Source organism: Hoplias malabaricus, chromosome 15 (genome assembly GCF_029633855.1).
Source record: "Hoplias malabaricus isolate fHopMal1 chromosome 15, fHopMal1.hap1, whole genome shotgun sequence".
Classification (NCBI taxonomy): domain Eukaryota; kingdom Metazoa; phylum Chordata; class Actinopteri; order Characiformes; family Erythrinidae; genus Hoplias; species Hoplias malabaricus.
Window position 1 is genome coordinate 25,428,034 of NC_089814.1, and position 19,051 is coordinate 25,447,084.

The following is a 19,051-nucleotide window of genomic DNA, read 5'->3' on the forward strand; positions in this document are numbered from 1 at the left end:
TTATGAAATGTTTGACAATATATGTCCATATATTCTTAATTATTTCATCTTTCTTAATCTACTATTAGCAGCCCTTAGCCCTTATGAGTAAATTTAGAAATTATTAGGTGCATCCATTATGGACACCCATGTTTATTTGTGCATATCAAGGTTTTTTTAAACTCTACAGAGAAGCATTGAATGATTTGAAATATATTGGGGCCACTTTGGTGTATGAATGCAATCATATCTTGACATTTTCTAACTTCTAATGTCAGGCATTCCCGGAAAAGAAGAAGCTGGAATTTAATCACACCATGGTAGCTTTTGAAGGTGGTGCAGCATGATTTAGTTGCATGGAATTTGAAAGCAAATCTTTGATAGCAGTTTTGTGCTATGTCTGTGTGACATTGTGCAGTGTTTGTGCTGTAGTTGTTCCAGTTCCAAGAACTACACTCTGATGTGGCTGAGGTTAGTTCACACATTGATTTTGGGGTTGGTTGGCACTGGCACATGTGCCAGCTTGTCTAATTACAGGAACTTGTTAAAGTTGTAAGGGCTTTGTCAAGCTTGAAACTAGTGTAGCTTTCCACCAAAGCTGTAGAAGTATTATGTGCTGTTGTTACATACTGAATTTGCTTGAATTTGATTGATTGGACCATTAATCTATTTCATTCTTTGAAGCTGTGTAATTTTATAACTGTGTCAGCCTTCCACCAAGCACATATTTAAACTGGTTGTCATGAGGCCATGAATTTAGATATGAGTGCACAGATTCAAGCATGTATTAAGGGACAGATTGATGATTAAGTGAAATCATAATATAGTAATTTTATCACAATATGTCGTAATAGCCAGTTACGTCACCTCTTTTCTCATCAAGATCACCTGGTATAATCAGTCAGTCACTGAAAATGAAATGACAGAATCTCTGAGGAAATACTTGCCATTATCTCACTGATACTGCTATCTCTGTTAGCCGAAAATGTCTTATCTCTAACCTGGAAATAAATGATTCAGACATGATTTTAATCTTTAAACAGCCACAGCTCACAAAACCGAAACCCTTCCCTTTTCCTGACCCTGTTGGGAGTAATGACACAAGTGTGTGATTCACTGAATAAACCCAAGCTTCTTTTTTTTCCCCTCTCACTGTACTGGCTGCTTTGCAAAGCTCCTGGTTTTTGTTCTCTTTTGACTGTAAGTGTCACACTACTCATGCTCTGTCTTGTTCTCCCCCTCAGAAAACACCTGCTGGACTCCACCATTGATTACAAGGTAAGGAGTGGCAACTCAGTCAGGCTTAGCAACACCTATGTTTTAGGTAATGAGAGTTTCACAGTTAAGGGCTAGGTTAGTCATGATGTTGTGGGGTTACAGACAATGAACAAATGAACGACATTGTGAGGCTGTGTATTTATTTACATAAGCAATGAAATAATAAGAATGCATTTAATACTGTGAAAGGGAATGAAAGAATGCCTAGAAGTCATCACTGGGAAAAAAATATATGGAGTATATGATGAAGTGGTAACCTCAGAGCCCAGACCTCAACATCATTGAATGTAGAGGTTGTATGGATCATGAGTAGCCAATTTCAAAGACTTACTGGAAAATATATCTGCAGATTTTTTTAAAGGATTAAAAGTTTTCAGAGAAGAATAAATACTTTTATAATGGTAAATGGTAAACACTGGAATATCTGATATTAACTTTAATTGTTATGTGTGATATGTGTGAATGTCTTTTTCAGTGCTTTCCACTTTTTCCTGATGCTGAAAATTAACATTTATCTAGAAATTAATAAAAAAAATGCTGCAAATAAGCTTATCAGTTGCTGAGAATAAAATGACATCAGAGAATGCATTACTTAAACTTTGTGTGTGGGTGTGTGCATCTATGTGGGACAGGTGGAGAAAGAAGAGATAGAAGCCCTCATTCCTAAAGGCTTGTCTGAGCTGACCAAGCAGCAAATCCGCTACCTCCTACAGGTGTGTCTTTTGGCTGGTGTGTGTTGGAGTGTGATCATATGCCTGTCACAGACTTGTGGAAACAGTCAACAAACCATTTCGACCACTCCCTATTGTCAGTCAGCCCTACATTTAGTCTGCTGTGGATTAATCATAGTAACATGTTTGGTCTTTGCAACCTTTTTTCCTTAACAAAACACTAGTTCTGCAGATATTGATCTATTTCTCTCCCTAATTATCTCTTTTGTGTCTCCTCTGTTCTATTCAGACACGTCTGACAGCTGATAAGACCATGCGGGTTCTTCTGACCACCTTTAGCAGCCTGAGGGAAGAGCTGGTGCACCTGCAGGAGGATTTGAGGGTAAGCATGCACCCTCTTTTTGTCTGTTTACTGTCATGTTTGCCCAAAAAATTTACCCTTTATATCAATGCAGGCCAAAAGGAATGTCCAAATCCAAATATAGCCTGTGTGAAATCAGATTGACCTTTAAGTCAGAAGGCAAATGTTGCTAGACTATGACTAAACTACAAATATAATGAAAATAACATGACCAGAAATAATGAATGATGCTTAATATGATGTGGGCATGAACTTAAAAAGGATATTTAATCTAGTTTTTTTTTTACTTAAAGGTACATTTAAAGGTGAGATTTGTTGGCATAAAAAATAGATGTTTAAGCTCTCCCATTCAAACCTCTGTCATTTTGACTGCAAAATTAAATTATTTCATATTCAGAGGCAAAAAAGCAGGTTTGTGTTCCAAAGCATCACTAAACAAGGTGTGTTGTCTTAAAGGAAGCATCTACAACTGTTCCCTTGTTTGTTTACATTCAGAAGCTTTGCAACTTTTAAGGTGAAACGGTATGTTTGAGGAGAAAAAATGACTGTTGTTTGCACGTGGCTTAAGTTAAACTTGCCTGGAAGTTTTATTCACTGTTTGAATTACCACAGAAGCTAATTTGTTACTCGAGTTGTTTCGTTTTTTTGCAGTTTCATGCAGTTAGCACTCTCCTGAATTTAGAGCCAGTTCCATCTACAGCAAAAATAAATCAATATTACCTACCCATGGAGCAGGAATAGAGCAATATCCCCATCTCGGTTCATGCTTTTCAACGTTTGGAGTCCTCTTTGTCATGAAGAAGCCTAACCGAGCAACTTTGTATTTTTACTCCTTTACTGGGGGTTTGCAAGAGAAAGACTGTTTGTAAATATATGTCCGGCTTATGAACTAAATAGAGTTAGCGAATGGTGAGGAGACTTCTTAATTTTATAAAAAAGGGTTTTTTATTACATAAACAATATGATTATAATGTGATTATAATGAGAAGCTCCTGTTGTTACAAACCTAATTATTACATCAGCAGCCATTAAAAATTTTAAACACAACCATTTCAATTCAAGGTCAATTTTTGTGCAAGGTCAGCATTTTGGTACCCACACAATCACATATATGCCATCACCATATTATGCACTGGTATGATTTATGTTGCAGGAAACTCCCAAGCATTTAATTTGCCGTCTGATCTACCGTAAGCCGTTAGTAAACCAACACGAATACCTAAAGTTTCTATTCAGTGATGTGTGTGGCAGTACGTCTAAACATGTGCTTACATGTCAGGTGGAATATCTAGTTCCAGAATATCCAAAGATTTACAGTTACACGAGAAGTGTTGTTCTCATTTTCTGTGTTGTTGTCCAGATATGTCACCTCTCTTGCTCTAAGCTAAAGGTGTTCACTACCCACATTGGTATGTACTGAAGACAAACAGTTTAACTCATTGTCAACTCAGTTCTCAAATATTTGGAAAATGCCTAGTCAGTTAAGTCTGTGGTCATTTAATCATAGGTACACAGTGAGTTTCATTTTTACTTAATTTTGAAAGCAGTGCAGCATTCTTAGTCGTTTTTAACCTTCCACAGATCTGCTCATCATTTCCTAAACATCTAACATTCCTGCAGTTTTTTAAATTGAATGAATATATATTATTATTATAATGAATGAATATATATATTCAGTGGCACGGTAGTGCAGCAGGTAGTGTTGCAGTCACACAGCTCCAGGGACCTGGAGATTGTGGGTTCGATTCCGCTCCGAGTGACTGTCTGTGAGTGAATGTGTGTGTGTATGTCTGTGTTGCCCTGTGAAGGACTGGCGCCCCCTCTAGGGTGGATTCCTGCCTTGCGCACAATAATTCCGCGTAGGCTCTGGACCCACTGTGACCCTGAATTGGATAAGCGGTTACAGATGAATGAATGAATGAATGAATGAATATATATATATATATATATATATGGTAGTGTTACTCTCACAGAGCTCCAGGGTCCTGTGTTTGTAAGTTTGAGCCGTTCCTTGCATGACAGTGTGTATAAAATCGGTGTGTTTTCCCTGCATCATCTTAGGTTTCCTTTGGGTGCTGCGGTCTGCTCCCACAGGCCAAAAGCAAACATTGATAGGTTGACTGGTTATGCAACAGTATCCATAGGTGTGAATGTGAGTGTGTGTGATACCCTGTGATGGCGCCCCCTCCAGGGTGTGATTCCACTTTGCGCCCAGAGATTCTGAGTAGGTTCTTGACACACTGCGACCCTGAACTGGATAAGCAGTTACAGAAATGAATACATGAAAGAATGAATATTATGTACTGAGGATGTAACACTACATAATACTGTCATATAATGTAATGTCTTGTAGTTTATTATTTATTGGGGCTGTAACGTAATTCCTCTCAGTTATTTAAAAAAAAAGATTTTTTGTTAAGATTTCCAAAAAAAAAAAGATTTGTTAAGATTTACAAAACTGAAATTAGATTTTCAGTTTTTCATTTTGTAGAAATGAGTGGGGCAGTTTTGATTAATCAGCGAGGAACATGGAAACAAGCTCAGGCACTAGCTTCTTTTTTTTGCATACAATGTTCAAGCAATGCACCTTTATTTACGTATAATTTACAACCAACATATCCTAATACATAAGCCAGTTGTTGACCTTCAAAAAAAAAATTATTTTCCATTTGAATAAGAGCCAGCTTAATGGACTTTATGTCTTTGTGTGTGTACAGCGTCTGGAGAGTGAAAAAGAAGAGCTGCAGAGGGACCTGAGCTTTAAGGCTGAGCAGGCAAAACAGTATGACAGATTATTGGATGCTGTACGTGAAAACAACCGACAACTACAGGTACAAGTGAAATATTCATTTCAGTCTGCATCATTTAAATACCTCAGAGGCTGTTTATACAGTGTCGATATTTAATTATAGATACACCAATAGAAATGCTCCAAAATGACTTATTTATTTATTGATTGATTGATTGATTGCTCTGTACTCAAATCAGTGAGGAGAAGGTGGTTTCCTACCCTCCTCCAAATGTTACATAGTGCAGTTCATATTATTCAACCCAGAGTAGCAACAACAGAGCCTCTTTTCTCCCTATTACAAGGCAATGGATCATCATAATAATTTTAAATTGTTATTTTAAGGCCAAAATATTATGCATTGTTTCTTTTGAGACCATTTTGGCCTACTGTTGATTTAGTGTTTGGTGTTTGAAGAGCTGGAAAATACATGTTGTATTGGCAGTGATGACATAGGACAGGGCTCACGAATATGCAGCTCTCGGTCCGATTCTGGACCCAGATGCTGTCTAATCCGGACCTGGACCTGTAACTGAGTTATTAAGAGCTGTTTCATTTTGAACAGAGTGTTTTTTAAGAGGTATGACTCTTCTAGTCATTAGGGACTTTATTTAATATATGCGTTTTTTGTTTTTTTTTCAAAATTATTGTTTTTTTTGTCACAATTTTACTTGAAATGAAAAGAGGACATTTTTAAATAATACATTTTAATTAATTAGGAGTTCTGCTAAACTGTATACCTGTTTACCAAAAATATTTAATGTGTTTAGTACTTGGAGCTCTTGAATTTTACTTCTAAACTAAAGTGTTATCTGACTTGAGTTCACCACACATTGCTAAAAGGTTTTATTTGTGCAATACAGATTAATACTGGTAGACATTTTGCCTCATTTTTTCTTTTTGGCAAAAATCATAGGCAGAGGTTGCAAATGTAAAGGTAAAAACTCTCTCCAGGAATTCTTTCTATTCTAATCATCTGTATCCATGCTCAGAGGTGGCAATTTAACAAAATTCTGTGAAAGGTGTTTCCTTTCTGGACCTGATTTTGCCACCTGTTAATGGGAAATTTCATATTTAATGGCGTTCCCAACTTCCTATGCTGTTAGGAAGACTAGAACATTTCTGTGACGATCTCTCTCTTTGCATTCAGCCACAAGAACTTTCATAAGATTAACTAATAGCGTGGGATTATAAATCGTGGATCAAACATTACTCACATTCGACCCAGAAGAAAGAAGTCTTCATCCCTCGAGAACACAGTGTTAATGCTTCATGGCCGTATACTCTCAGCGCTTGGCACTGAGCTCTGTCTGCATATTTGAAAACCTGGGGGATTGAACTTTTCTGTACATGAGTCAATTTAACTGTGCTAAAATTTGTTATAACTATATATATTTAAGGTATATAATGTGGATGGTCATACTAATATACACACACTAATATACTTCTATCCCTTCAATCCTTCAGAGCACTTTGAAAGAGAGCCACACTAGCCAGCGCACCCTCGAGACTCAGCTCATGAGCAACCGCAGCACAGACTCCAGTAAAGACTTCCGCTTGAAGGAGCTGGAGGGCAGCAAGAGGGCTCTGGAGCAGGAGAACGAGCTGCTGCGCAAGAAGGTAGGAACTCCACTGCAGGAAAATAAAAAGAAATAAGCTGACAGTAAACACATAAAATTAATTCAGACAACTAAACTTAACTCTTAATAGCTCTGTTTATTCTGCCTATAATTGCCCAGCAGATATGTTCTAAGCTGCTTATTTGAATTTTCTGTCCACCTTAGTTTGCAGCAGTTGCAGTCTACACTGTCAGAAAACTTGTCACTGTGGTGGTACCTCAAGGGAACATATCTCTACCTTTAATTAGGGAACATAATTGTACCTTAGTTTATTACAATTGTAGGTTTAAAAATTGTAGTGTGTGTACCTAGACACTGGAATGCATTGCGTCGCAGTGCCGGTCCCAAAGCCTGGATAAAATAGGGAGGGTTACATCAGGCACGGCATCCGGCGTAAAAACTGTGCCAGATCGGTGGGCAGATTGCGGTTGGTCCGCTGTGGCAACCCCGGATGGGAACAGCCAAAAGATGAAGAAGAAGAGGAATAAGTAGAATAAATAAAAATTGTCATATTAAAAAACATAATAAAGTCCTGGAGATGAAATGCGGAGTATGATATCAACACACAGTTCTTTAATGAAAGATTACAAACATTTATCTCTCCTTCTGGAGAAGAGAATGTAATGTACCTTTTAAGGAACAAAACTGGACTTTTAAACAGTGTTGTACCTTTAAAGGTACATTTACACTGTTTTCACTGTACCTTTAGTGACCAAACTTTTACCATTACTGTACGTTTTTCTGAGAGTGTAGCAGATGGGGGCTTGAGAATGTAACCACTGCATCATTAAAGGACGAACAGAACATTTTAAACATAGTGTCAAACATAAAACCAGTTAAACATAAACTCAGTCAAGTCAAATCTATTTATATAGTGCTTTTTACAACCCGATGGTGTCACAAAGCTGCTTGAATAACCCCACTTGAACAAGCCAAAGGAGAAAGTGGCAAGGAAAGTCTCCCTGGCAGCCGGAGGGAGAAACTTTTTGAGGAATGAAGACTCAAAGTAGGGACCCATCCACCTCTGGTCAAATCAATTTTAAACCGTTTTTATTTAAAGCTGTACAAGTAGAAACAGCCTTGTGGGTGAGTAGTGGAGGCCTTAAGTAAAGATCTATGCTGAATCAGTTCCATCACATATACTTAGAACTTTGGGTATCATTTTGAAATTTGTCATCGTTATAAAGCATATCCTTTCTGTTGTGCTGTGTAGGATGTAGTGTTACGGTTATTTAAGGTACTTTAAAACTGTTTATATATGGATTACAGGTATGATGACAAAGAATGTATTAACTATGCCGTTTATACCAGGAAGATCACCAACAAAACCACACTTAAAATCACTAAAACCAGCCCTGAAAGGCCTATTGTATTTTTTGTTACTGGTCTCTCAAGCATATTTTTACACTTTTAGTTGCAAATATTTGGAGTAAATTTTGATGTTTCTAAACTATTTCATATTTAAATTTTACAGTGTTAGATCTTTATAAAAATTGCCTGTATTTATTTTCTGACTGTGTTATGAAGAACATAAGCAAAAACAGGAAAGTAAGGAATTGTATGGTGGAAAGCCACAAGATGGTAGTCTGTCTTTATAGTCTGTTTTGGAGTGTGAATTTTGTGAAAATATTTCTTTTTTGAAACTGAATTGAGGCTAAGGGTTAGATTTTGGGGATGTGTCATTGGGACACATTGTTATTTATTATAGATGCGTACATCTATACAATTATGTGAATTTTAGCACAATTTCTATTTATTTTCTGAGTTGAACGTTTCAAACATTTGTAACATATCTGTATAACATATATGTTCATGTCATATTTTTATTTTCATATATATGAACATACATATGATCTCACATCCTGACAACTGATAACAAGGTGTGTGTATGTGTGTTTCAGTTGGAGGGTCAGTGCAGTACTTCCACTCTGAACACTAAGACACAAGAGCTGTCCAGACACTATGAGCAGATGCTGAAATCTCTAAGGGAGGAGAAGGAGAAAGAAGTAAAAAGTCTGCAGGTGAGACCACACAAGAAATTCTGCACCCTGAGACATTTATTTGGGCATCTCAATGTAGTAAGGAAAATGAGTTTATCAGAACAGTGTTTGAAGTGTAGAACATATACATTTCTCATTAGAAGTGTTTGTGTTTTACTTACTGCCAGTTTCTCTTTATTAAATTCTGTACATTCAAGCCAACTGTGACCACTGCGATTTTGAGCTGTACTTTACACAGTGTCATTAGATGACTGTGCACATTTGGAGAAAACTAGATCTGCCTAAATCTGCTTAAGGGTCTAAACCTACATAAGTTAACTGACGCCTGCTTTGTGCTGATGTGTTGCTTGAGGAGGGTAAAAGAAGGGTCATGATCTGCCATGGTATATCGACTTGTGCCACACTGACTATTTCTATGTTTGCTTTTTTGTATTGTTATTTTTTTTTCCCTCCCTAAAATGCTTTAGAGCTTTCAGAGACAAACTGAGGCAGTATTTCTCTAATCAACCTCTAGTCAATTGTAAGCCATGGCCACAACCACAAACCCTTAATGAGGACTTGTGGACAGTTGTGGTTACTGATGAGAGGGTGAGAGGCTGTGAAGTCATATCCAAGTTCCAGTGGTGACAAAGCAAGAGCCAGAGTGCTCAGAAAATTAACAGTAAACAAGGCTGGAACACACCCTGGAGGGGGCGCCAGTTCTTCACAGGGCAATAAACACTCTCTCTCTCACACACACACACACACACACACACACACACACATACAGGAATGTTGAAATAGAGTCAACACAAAAGTCAAGGGCCTGTGCTTGACTGTCATATTTGGTAATAAACAGTGGTAGTGCTCTGTTGCTGCATTGTAAAGACACTGGTTCAGATGTGCACAGATATTTTGGAAAGATTCTACCCAATATCTCCTTGTTTTTGTGAGACAGAGTCAAATGGTGAGGATCCAGACAGAGTATACTACAGAGCGTTCCAGTGACAAGAGCCTGCAGCTGAGGATTACAGAGCTGCTAACCAAATTGGAGCAGCGTGAGTCTGTCATCAAACGCCAGGAGGAGGTCAGAGGCATATCCTATTAAAAGTTATGCACATTATACTGTGACAATGAGGGGTTTACAAACTCTGGCAGCACTGCTGTGTCTGATCCACATCATACCAAATCACCCAAATCATGGGGCCCTGAAGATTTGAAGAAGTGAGTCAAAGAGGGCTAACTAAATGTATGCAGAGCAGCAGATCTAATAGTCTTTATTTGTAGCAATATAAAGTGAACCTATACCTTCGGTGGAGCTGATTAAATGTATAAAAATAATAATAATAATAATTTGTGTGTATAATCCCTCCCATATATATAATGCAGCTCAAAATACTTAGAAGTAGGATACTTAGTACAAGGATAAAAATGCATAAAATCAGAAGGAATATGATATAATATTACAAAAATCAGAAACATGAAACTATAAAATAATCCACAATAAATGAAAAGGTAACATGATATAAAAATAATAACCAGTATATAATAACAATGTAAAACAATACAGTTAATATTATATAGTAAATTAAAGAATTAATTAAATACACGTCTAAACATTTTCAGAATATAACAACTTTTCACACATCATATCCCCATAATTATTTACTTTAACAAAGGTCAGTTTTTGACAGCTCTTCCCCTTTTAGAAGGGGAGTGCCTCTTTTATCTTATCGCTTCTGACCTTTGAAGCCCCGTTGTGTGCCCACAGGAGATCAGACGGCTTCAGCAGGAGAAGAGTGAAAGTTCCAAGAATGTCACCAAGACCACTATCACCAAAAGGTGAGCAGGAGTGTGTGTGTGTGTGTGTGTGGGGGGGGCTAGGGGTTCAGGATATGTGGGTGTACGAGGTTAGTACATTGGAGGATGTCATGTTTGGATGGAAGATATTAAATCCTTTTAGCTTTCTTTTGAACTAACCTTACTAAATTTAATATAGCTCAGACTCTGTCAGTGATCCACTTTAAGCTTCGGCCTCTCTCTAATCACTAATCCAGATACAGGAACCAGTATCCTATACTAGGCCTTCTGAGTGATGACTACCAGATCACGTCACCTGTGAAGGAGGCCAAGACCATCATCATTGAGAGGACAGGAGAGATGATTAAACAGGTACTGGGCACTGTCACTGGACATGCATTTTGAAATACTCTGAATCTCCCTGGGCCAAAATGATCTTAGAGATATTAGTAGCTTTGGCAGCCAGATCATTATTCAATACTTTCATTAAATAGGGTCATGGGTTCCAAACTGAAAATATGTTAGTTTTCCATTGGGGATGTATATCTATCAGGATAATATAAGTGTCGGTAAAAGTTTGCTTAAAAAATACAGCAGTATAGGACACATTCAGTCTTATATTTTTAAACCTGTAGTTTAGGGTGCAATTATTATATTCCAGAAAAACACAAACTTTAGGCTAAAAGGTTCCTAAACATTTTGTTCAAATGACCCCTAAGGACAATAAAAATGTTCTGTGCCCCATGTACTTTCTCCCTCTTTTTGATGGTAATTCAAACAGAAGCATATTGGAGTTTGTTGTCGTTAGAGTATGACTTAATTCCACTTACAGAATACATTGTTTGACCAGGAATGACAAATCTTTGTATTGCACTGTACTGAGAATGTGCTGAAGTATTAACATGTTATATTTTTGCCTTATAGTCCTCCATTATCAACAGATATAGAGTAGCTTTTCAAACTTATTTTGCAGATCCATTTTACTCAACACTAGAGGGCAAGGTTTGCCCACCTATAGCAAGCAAAGGCAACCTAAGTCTATGTGGATATATAAACTGTTTTCAGCTCAGTCCTTGGGCGCATCGAGAGAATGCACATTATACCACAGTCCTATGATCAGTTTGTAGAATGTAATGTGTAAGAAATGGATCACAACAAGTATTTGGTCTGTAAACTGAAAAGCCGTTTTAGGCTTTTAGAGTTTATATGTAATAAACATAATCTAGATGAAAAACAGCAACATTTAACTTAATGCCAATTTTCCTGGCCTATCTCAGAGTGTGTGGATTATTAAACAAAGTATGCTTTTCACCTTTAGAAAATGCTGCTTGACAACATTGTGGCACAGTGTCTAAATAATGTAACTCATAAGTTAATGAGTAGACCAACATTTCAGGCTTTTAAAGCATTTTTGTTTTTAAATTCACCACAGTGATACCTGGATACCTAAAGGACATGAGATACGAATTTTAAGTTTTTTTTTTCCAGAACTCAAATGCTGCAGTTCTGTTAAAACTGTTATGAACACTGTGTTCTGTTCTGTTTTGGGCAGGAAATCATTACCACACCCTAAAGAAAATGCTTCTCTCTGACAGGAATGAACACGAAGATGATCCAGAGGCCTCTCCCCACCTTTCTAACCATTCCCACCGCTCACTCTCTCCTTCATACCTCCTCCCCGTTCCCTGCATGCGCTCCTTCCCGTTAGTCCAGGGCTCTGTAGAGTGGTGGTGGTTCCATCCTTATTGTGGCGATTGTGGTATTAAGGGTGTGGAGGCCCAGATTGTTTCAACAACAGCATCATCTAAAAATGTATTTAAGCACATGCACTGCTTAACGCTGATTAGAGAGCTGCTAATGCGTTTAGCTGCACAATGGCTAAGCTAAGTTGTTATAGCTCAGTAGGAAACTGGATTGGGGTTTTTAAAGACAGTCTTGGTAGTGATTATACTGCTTTGGCCTCCTTGAATGCTTTGAGCCACCACAACCCTAGTAGCCTCTGGTCAGCACTGCTGTAAGCATGTATGTAAGCACAGACAGTGTGCACTGTAATGTGACAGTATATGGTGATATTGGTAATGTGACATGTAAGGATGAACGGACTATGGTTAACTGCCTTGGTTACTGTCCTTCGGTTATGAACCATTGTGCCTTGTTTTTACTGTGTATTTTGTTTTAGTTTGTTCTTTCTGTTTCAGAAAATACTGCTGTAGAATGGGGTGTGTAGGTATAGGTTAATGTAAGCTGGTGATGGGGAATGTTATGCAGCAATGGACTGTTATTTTATTTTTGGTGGTTAAAGTTGCATGTGGCACTGAATTGGCTTTCCTTTCACAGAATTAAAATTGAAACATTGGGTTGAGGAAAACCACTAGTGTTTTTAACAGTAACACAGCGAGAGGGGTGTTTTGGCTTCAGAATTTCACCGGCTGCAGTTATTGGCATCTAATATCTTGGTTGAGGTATTTTTTTATTTTTATTTTATTATTTTTTTTTATACAGAGACATCTAACTGAATTAAAACCATCTTATTCCAGCAATCTGGCAGCTAAAGCAAATTTCTGACCATCCCTCCAAGTAAAGTACAAATCAAAAATCACATTATACAATTTACAGATCTTTAAATCATATTCATGCTGAATTATCTCTGCCGTAGTTGTTCAAACACAGTACTTACCAATGATAAAGGTGTTAGATTGCTGTGCGATTCCTGAAATGCATAGTAATAAAGTTTTACACTGATTTACTAAGACGTTAACTTATTGTTTGTAACCGCATTTGGATGGTGAATGGCCACGTCCAAGGTTCTTTTTCTGTCAAAAATGTAATAAGATTCTTGTGTGACAATGACACATCCCTGCAGTGTTATCAGAGATTAAGAAGAATTAGCAAGTAATAGCCATAAAAGGAACATATATAAATCCAGATGTTCCTCGCTTTAATGAGTTTGATGAAGAGTTTGATGTAGCATGAACACAGTTAAAACTTCCAAATGTATTAATCATCCCCTCCCAAATGTACATATATATAAAATGTGTATGCAGCTATTTTATATTATTGTTTGTTTTTTTTTCATATCACAAAAACCAACTTATTTTACATAGCCTCATATTCAGCCTTTACCCCACCCACTCACATTGAAGTTAATTGTAGCGTTTCTGTTCAGACTACTTTCTGAACAAAGTACATACAGAACAGATCTGATTGTCTTAAAGGTGTATTAACAAAAGATGCTTATTTCATATTTTATTTCAGGAAATAATTCAAAAGGTTAAAGAGAAATTGAAAAATGGTAATCAAAACAAAACAAAAGGCTGGAAGGGGATAAAGCCCCAATACACTAGCCTGTGGAGTGTTATTGTTCATCCAAAACTCATCATCCAACATCAGTAAGTGTCTGTTCTAACATCTAAAGTAAGCCCTCTGTTTCTGCAGGTTCAGAATCTACAGATTTATTCAACTGCAGATAGAAAATATTCCTGAATGCATTATGTTGAACCCATGTGAAAAAAGTAGGCAGATAGCTGCTGTGTCTCTCTCAGGCACTAGTTTTTTCAGTATGTCCATTGTTATGTGTAGCTAAGCTTATAATGTTTGCATCTTTACTGAATATGTACAGACATTCTTCTTGTAAAATTGTGTAATTATTCCCTAAACAAAACAGTATAACATCTATGAAAGTATATATATATTTACAGAAAATGCGGGACATGATTTAAAATGCGGTAAAAACAAGAATCTTGTAGGGACTACTGAACACTCATGAACAATATTCACACACAGACACGGGCCCTTTAAGTTGGACCGAATAGAGGACTCTGAGGTTCACTGATAGCGGTGAGTCGGCTCCCTGTCGGCTCTTTAGAGTGGAGAGTGGTGATTCTTTTTGGCGGTAAAAAAATAAAGTTTTCCTCTGGATTTTTGGTTAAAAATCAACTTCGCCTCGTTCTCATTTGAACTCCCACAATCTATTATTTTAAAATATTCTCTTGAAGCTTTATTTAAAGTCAACATCAGCGATTCTGGGAAAGTGCTGTTCTCTGTGGTTTGCTTACATTCAGGATCTCAGTGTGTTTTAAGGTGTGATGGTATGACTGAGAAAACAATTACTGTTTGTATGTGGTTGAAGTCTAACTTATCTGAAAGCTTTTATTCACTGTTTGAATTACCACAGAAACTCATTTGTTACTTGAGTTGTTTAGTTTTGTAGCATGTTTGGTCTGTGTTTACTCTCATGTTATTAACATGCTCCCAATTTTAGAGTCAGCTCCACTTTAAGTAATCTGAAAGAACGAAAATAGGTCACTATTACCCACCTATGGGGCAGGAATAGAGCAGTGTCTTCATCTTCATTCATGCTTTTCAGTTTGGAGGTCTCTCTGTTGTCGAAACAACTCCAGATGCATTTTTTTCAGTGAACAGAACAGAGAGAAAAAGCCTAGCATATCGGACCAAGTCCCTTTCTTTAAATTTTTTAACAGACACTAGGGCTTTGTAAACACATTAGACCGGCTTTGAGCACGTAAACAGACTGGAGAGCTAGCAGATTGTGATGAAACATCCTCAGGAATTTATAAAAAGTGAATATATTTAGAATTTGAGACTTTCTGTGTTCCCTGAATCTGTTAACCATGTTATGATTCATGTTTTTATTGTATTTTAGAAAAATGTCCCATTTTTTTCTGGACAGGGGGTTTGACTTTACATAGAATTTACAGTTTATTTGCTATTATAAATAATACAGAGACGTTAAAAGTATGTGGGTGCATATGCGTTGGTTTTATCTGAACACATTTTATATAAGGGACTTGTGCATTTGGGTATCCACAGGGGGTCTTGGAACCAAGCAATGACTTTATTAAAAGCCTTGTCAGAAGAATAGAAGCTGTTACAAAGTACTTTTTGTAATACCTTTAATTTCAGAATAAAGGCTGAAAGAACATGTATGTGAAATGCATTTTTCTCAGCCTATTTTATCTTTTAAATTGCTTTTAAAGAACAATAACACCACTATCACTGGGGATCCAGAGTTTTAGGTCACTTTCCCCTTCTGTAATACCAAAGACTTACAGGGAATGTCATTTTCACGGGAAGAAGCACAGATAGATTTCTCAGTAAAATGAACCATACTTTGGCTATTTGCCATTCACAACCACAGATCATCATTGACTGCATGTATTTTGTGTTAGAAAGTGTCCTATTTTTATGACAGTGTGTACTTAAAATGAAAACGTTGGGCATGCGTGAATCAATTTTAATGATTTTTATTGTTGTTCCATGATCCATTTGCAAAGGACTGATTGAAACCATGTCTTGGTTTAAAGGAGCGATAAGTCATTTTCTAAATATGTTTGCTTTTGTGTTATGATAAAACTTTCATAATGTAGAGATACTGTCCTTTTAAAAAATATTTTTATTTATATATTTATTTTTAAACAAAGTACTACCCCAAGGTGGAAATCCCACTCTATGGAACAACAAAAATTGATTCATTCAGGGACAGTAAATGCAATAAATCACTTTTATAAATATTTCCTCCTACATTTTTGTTGGTACAAATGACTAACTGACTCTAAGCTCTTTGATTTCAGCACGTAGCTTAATGCCTGGTAAGTTATGTTACTCCTGGCCACCAAGTGGCGCCAGAACTTCATACATTCTTTTTCATAGGCCAATAAGTGAGCTGGCTTTTTATCTGTATGAATGAGGTCATTATAACTGGTAAGGACATGTTTGGCTGGCCACCATTTTGATTCATTCACATCCTGGGATCAGTCGGCTGTCCTGCCACTCCCATCTTGAGACAATAACTGTCTGTATGCAGGATAACTTTAACATGCACAAGACTGTATTTTGTAATTTATTGAGAAAGAGTTGGTAGCAAACCGATGTGTATGTACAGTCTTTTTGCAGTTTTTTTGTATAATTATAGTAACAACTGTAACAGTTTGTTTCAGTGTATGTTCCATGAGAAGCATTACTTAGCTGAGACGCATTACTGATGACATTTGCCCACTTTTTTTTTTTTTTTTTTAATCAGTTCTGCAAGAATTGAGATTTTTTTGCCCAAATTATGAACATTCTAATTCATATGCAGTTTCCCTTTATTAAAAATGCAGTCAACGCTACCAGTGTCAATCAGAACTTAAGAAAGTTTCTGTCCATGCTGTGATGTACTGTAGATGTTTAAAAGTTTGGAGACACATTTGCCCAATATATCTTTCAAAAACCCATTAACAGGCAGTGCCCACAGCGCTGTTGTAACAGCTGCTACATTTGTGAATACGTCATATACTGGAACATTTGCTATTAAGGTTTCATTACCTTCAGCCCTTAAGGGTATCAGGTACTGATGTTGAATAATTACACACCGCTTCCAGAAAAATTGGGATTTTTGTTGTTGAATGTTTATGGGTTTTGAGCCTTCAGACAGCATTAAATGAGAAACCATTGTGCAACTGTGTTAAAGGTAGTCACATAATCTTAGGAGTAATTTAGAAAAATGTTCTGGCTTCACACGGTCTCTGCAGTAGATGCAACCTCAAACTATTATGTCATGGTAATACCATACATTTAATTCCATGCAGAAACATTGGACTATTGTCATATTTTTTGGCTATTGTCCTGAAAGACAGTGGAAATGTGTGCTGTTGTCAGTGGAGTCCTTGTTTCAGCTTGTTTTCATGAAAAGCAGATTTTGAGCTTTCAGAGAAGAAAAGGATCATAAGGGCTACTATCAGTGGCAGATGCAAAGGCCAAAATTTGTCATGGTATTGGGGTGCATCAGTACCAGTGTGACTTGCATACATGTGAAGATACCACTGATATGAAGGAGAATACTGGAATTTGTAGACACATGTATTACCATCAAGTTGACATCCTTTTTTGTGACGGATGTCGTTTCAGCAACACAATGCCAGGCATGATTCTGCATGTGCTACAACAGCATGTTGTAGAGTGTGTCAGCTCGACTGGGCTGACAGCATATCAGTCTTTTATGGTGTATCCTCAGTTCCCTAACTTTAAACATTATAATTAAAAGAAAACGTGATGTAACAAAGTGGTAAACCGGCATCTGTTGCAACTTTGAGAATTTTGAGTGAAAACACTGAAATTTCCTTTGTAATTTTTTTCCAGTTAAATATAAATTTTAATTTCAATTTCAAATTTTAAAATCAATAATTAAATCAGATTCTTGCATTTTTTTTATTGCATTTTACACCAAATACTAAATTTTCTGTAGATTGGTAAATCCCGCCTTGCACCCAGTTATTCTGGGTAGGCTCCGGACACACCCCTACCCTGAGTTGGATAAGTGGTTACAGACAATGAATGAATATATAAGAAAGCATTATTCTGTCAAAATCATTACTTGGCTGTAGAAAATAAAGAAAAATAATAAGTTCTTGAGAAAATCTGCAGGGAGAGGACAATTTGCAATAAACCAGTCAATATCTACTAATTTACAGAAATTCGGATGGTTAAAAGAACACTACGTACTATTTTTACCTTAAAATTACAGCTTTAAAATTACTGTGATTCTCTGCTGATCTGTAATAGGGAGAATGGACCCTCTGTTGTTGCGTTTGGAGGAGTGTAGGAACCCCACACCAACCCCCTATCAATACTCCAAACTTTCCCTTAATTTCAGGACAGCGCTGTAGTGGGGGCAGCACGGTGGCGCAGCAGGCAGTCTCGCAGTCACACAGCTCCAGGGACCTGGAGGTTGTGGGTTCGATTCCCGCTCTGGGTGACTGTCTGTGAGAAGTTGGTGTGTTCTCCCCCTGTCTGCGTGGGTTTCCTCCGGGTGCTCCGGTTTCCTCCCAGATAATGAATGAATGAATGCTGTAGTGGGGAGCCCAGGACCAAAAATACTAAATCTTAACTAGCTAATTAACTCTCCTGTAATATACAGCAGTTTCTAATGCGCCAGTACAGATTGATACACAAAAACTTTTTTTTATTAATCCAATAAAGAACACATTTGAACCAGCAGCATTTTGTTTCTTTTTGATTTCTGTCTCTTGTCTCAACAGAAATGTGTGCTAGGACACTCACCCAGTCACTCACCCACACATACACCAGTGAGCTGTTTCACACAGCCAAACCTACACAAAGGGAGAACACTAAACACTAAAGTAGTCTGCATGCCTAGGTGTGCCTGAATTCAATGATTAGGATGGATGAGTGAATACTTTTGGCAATATAGTGTATCTACTAATTTTTAGAAAACAAAAAGGCTTTTTGTACTTACTGAATTATAAGTAATTTTATTCAGGCACCATGTTTATTGAGAAGATAAATGCCCTAAAAGATCTTTGATCGATTTTTAGTCATTGGAATATCACAGTGTTGCTGGGTAACCAACAAATGTTTGCTAGCTAGAATAATTACATTTTTTAAAAATTAACTGAGCATTTTACAGGAACATAGCACAACATAGCTGATACCTCTGCCATTTTCTTTTGACAAGTACTGCCGACCATGCCGACACACAGGAGTATGAGAAATGCAAGGCAGCAAAGCATCTCCTTCCTCACAATACTGCCTCAGTAGACCGCATTTAGGATGTTTCA

At 37.1% G+C, this 19,051-nt stretch overlaps 1 protein-coding gene across 2 annotated transcripts in view; it reads left to right on the top strand.

Annotated features, from left to right (window-relative positions):
- The window catches only part of pof1b (POF1B actin binding protein), a 37,827-nt gene extending 19,227 nt beyond the window's left edge, over window positions 1-18,600 (top strand). The window contains exons 4-13 of one of the 2 annotated variants that reach the window (XM_066645676.1): window positions 1,224-1,257; window positions 1,890-1,970; window positions 2,218-2,310; window positions 5,007-5,120; window positions 6,545-6,697; window positions 8,598-8,717; window positions 9,634-9,762; window positions 10,447-10,517; window positions 10,733-10,847; window positions 12,028-18,600. In XM_066645676.1, coding sequence (XP_066501773.1) covers window positions 1,224-1,257; window positions 1,890-1,970; window positions 2,218-2,310; window positions 5,007-5,120; window positions 6,545-6,697; window positions 8,598-8,717; window positions 9,634-9,762; window positions 10,447-10,517; window positions 10,733-10,847; window positions 12,028-12,048 — 931 coding nt within the window. In that variant the 3' untranslated portion in view covers window positions 12,049-18,600. The remainder of the gene's footprint in view (window positions 1-1,223; window positions 1,258-1,889; window positions 1,971-2,217; window positions 2,311-5,006; window positions 5,121-6,544; window positions 6,698-8,597; window positions 8,718-9,633; window positions 9,763-10,446; window positions 10,518-10,732; window positions 10,848-12,027) is intronic. The other variant, XM_066645677.1, reaches the window with a different exon arrangement.
- Window positions 18,601-19,051: the final 451 nt, after the last annotated feature.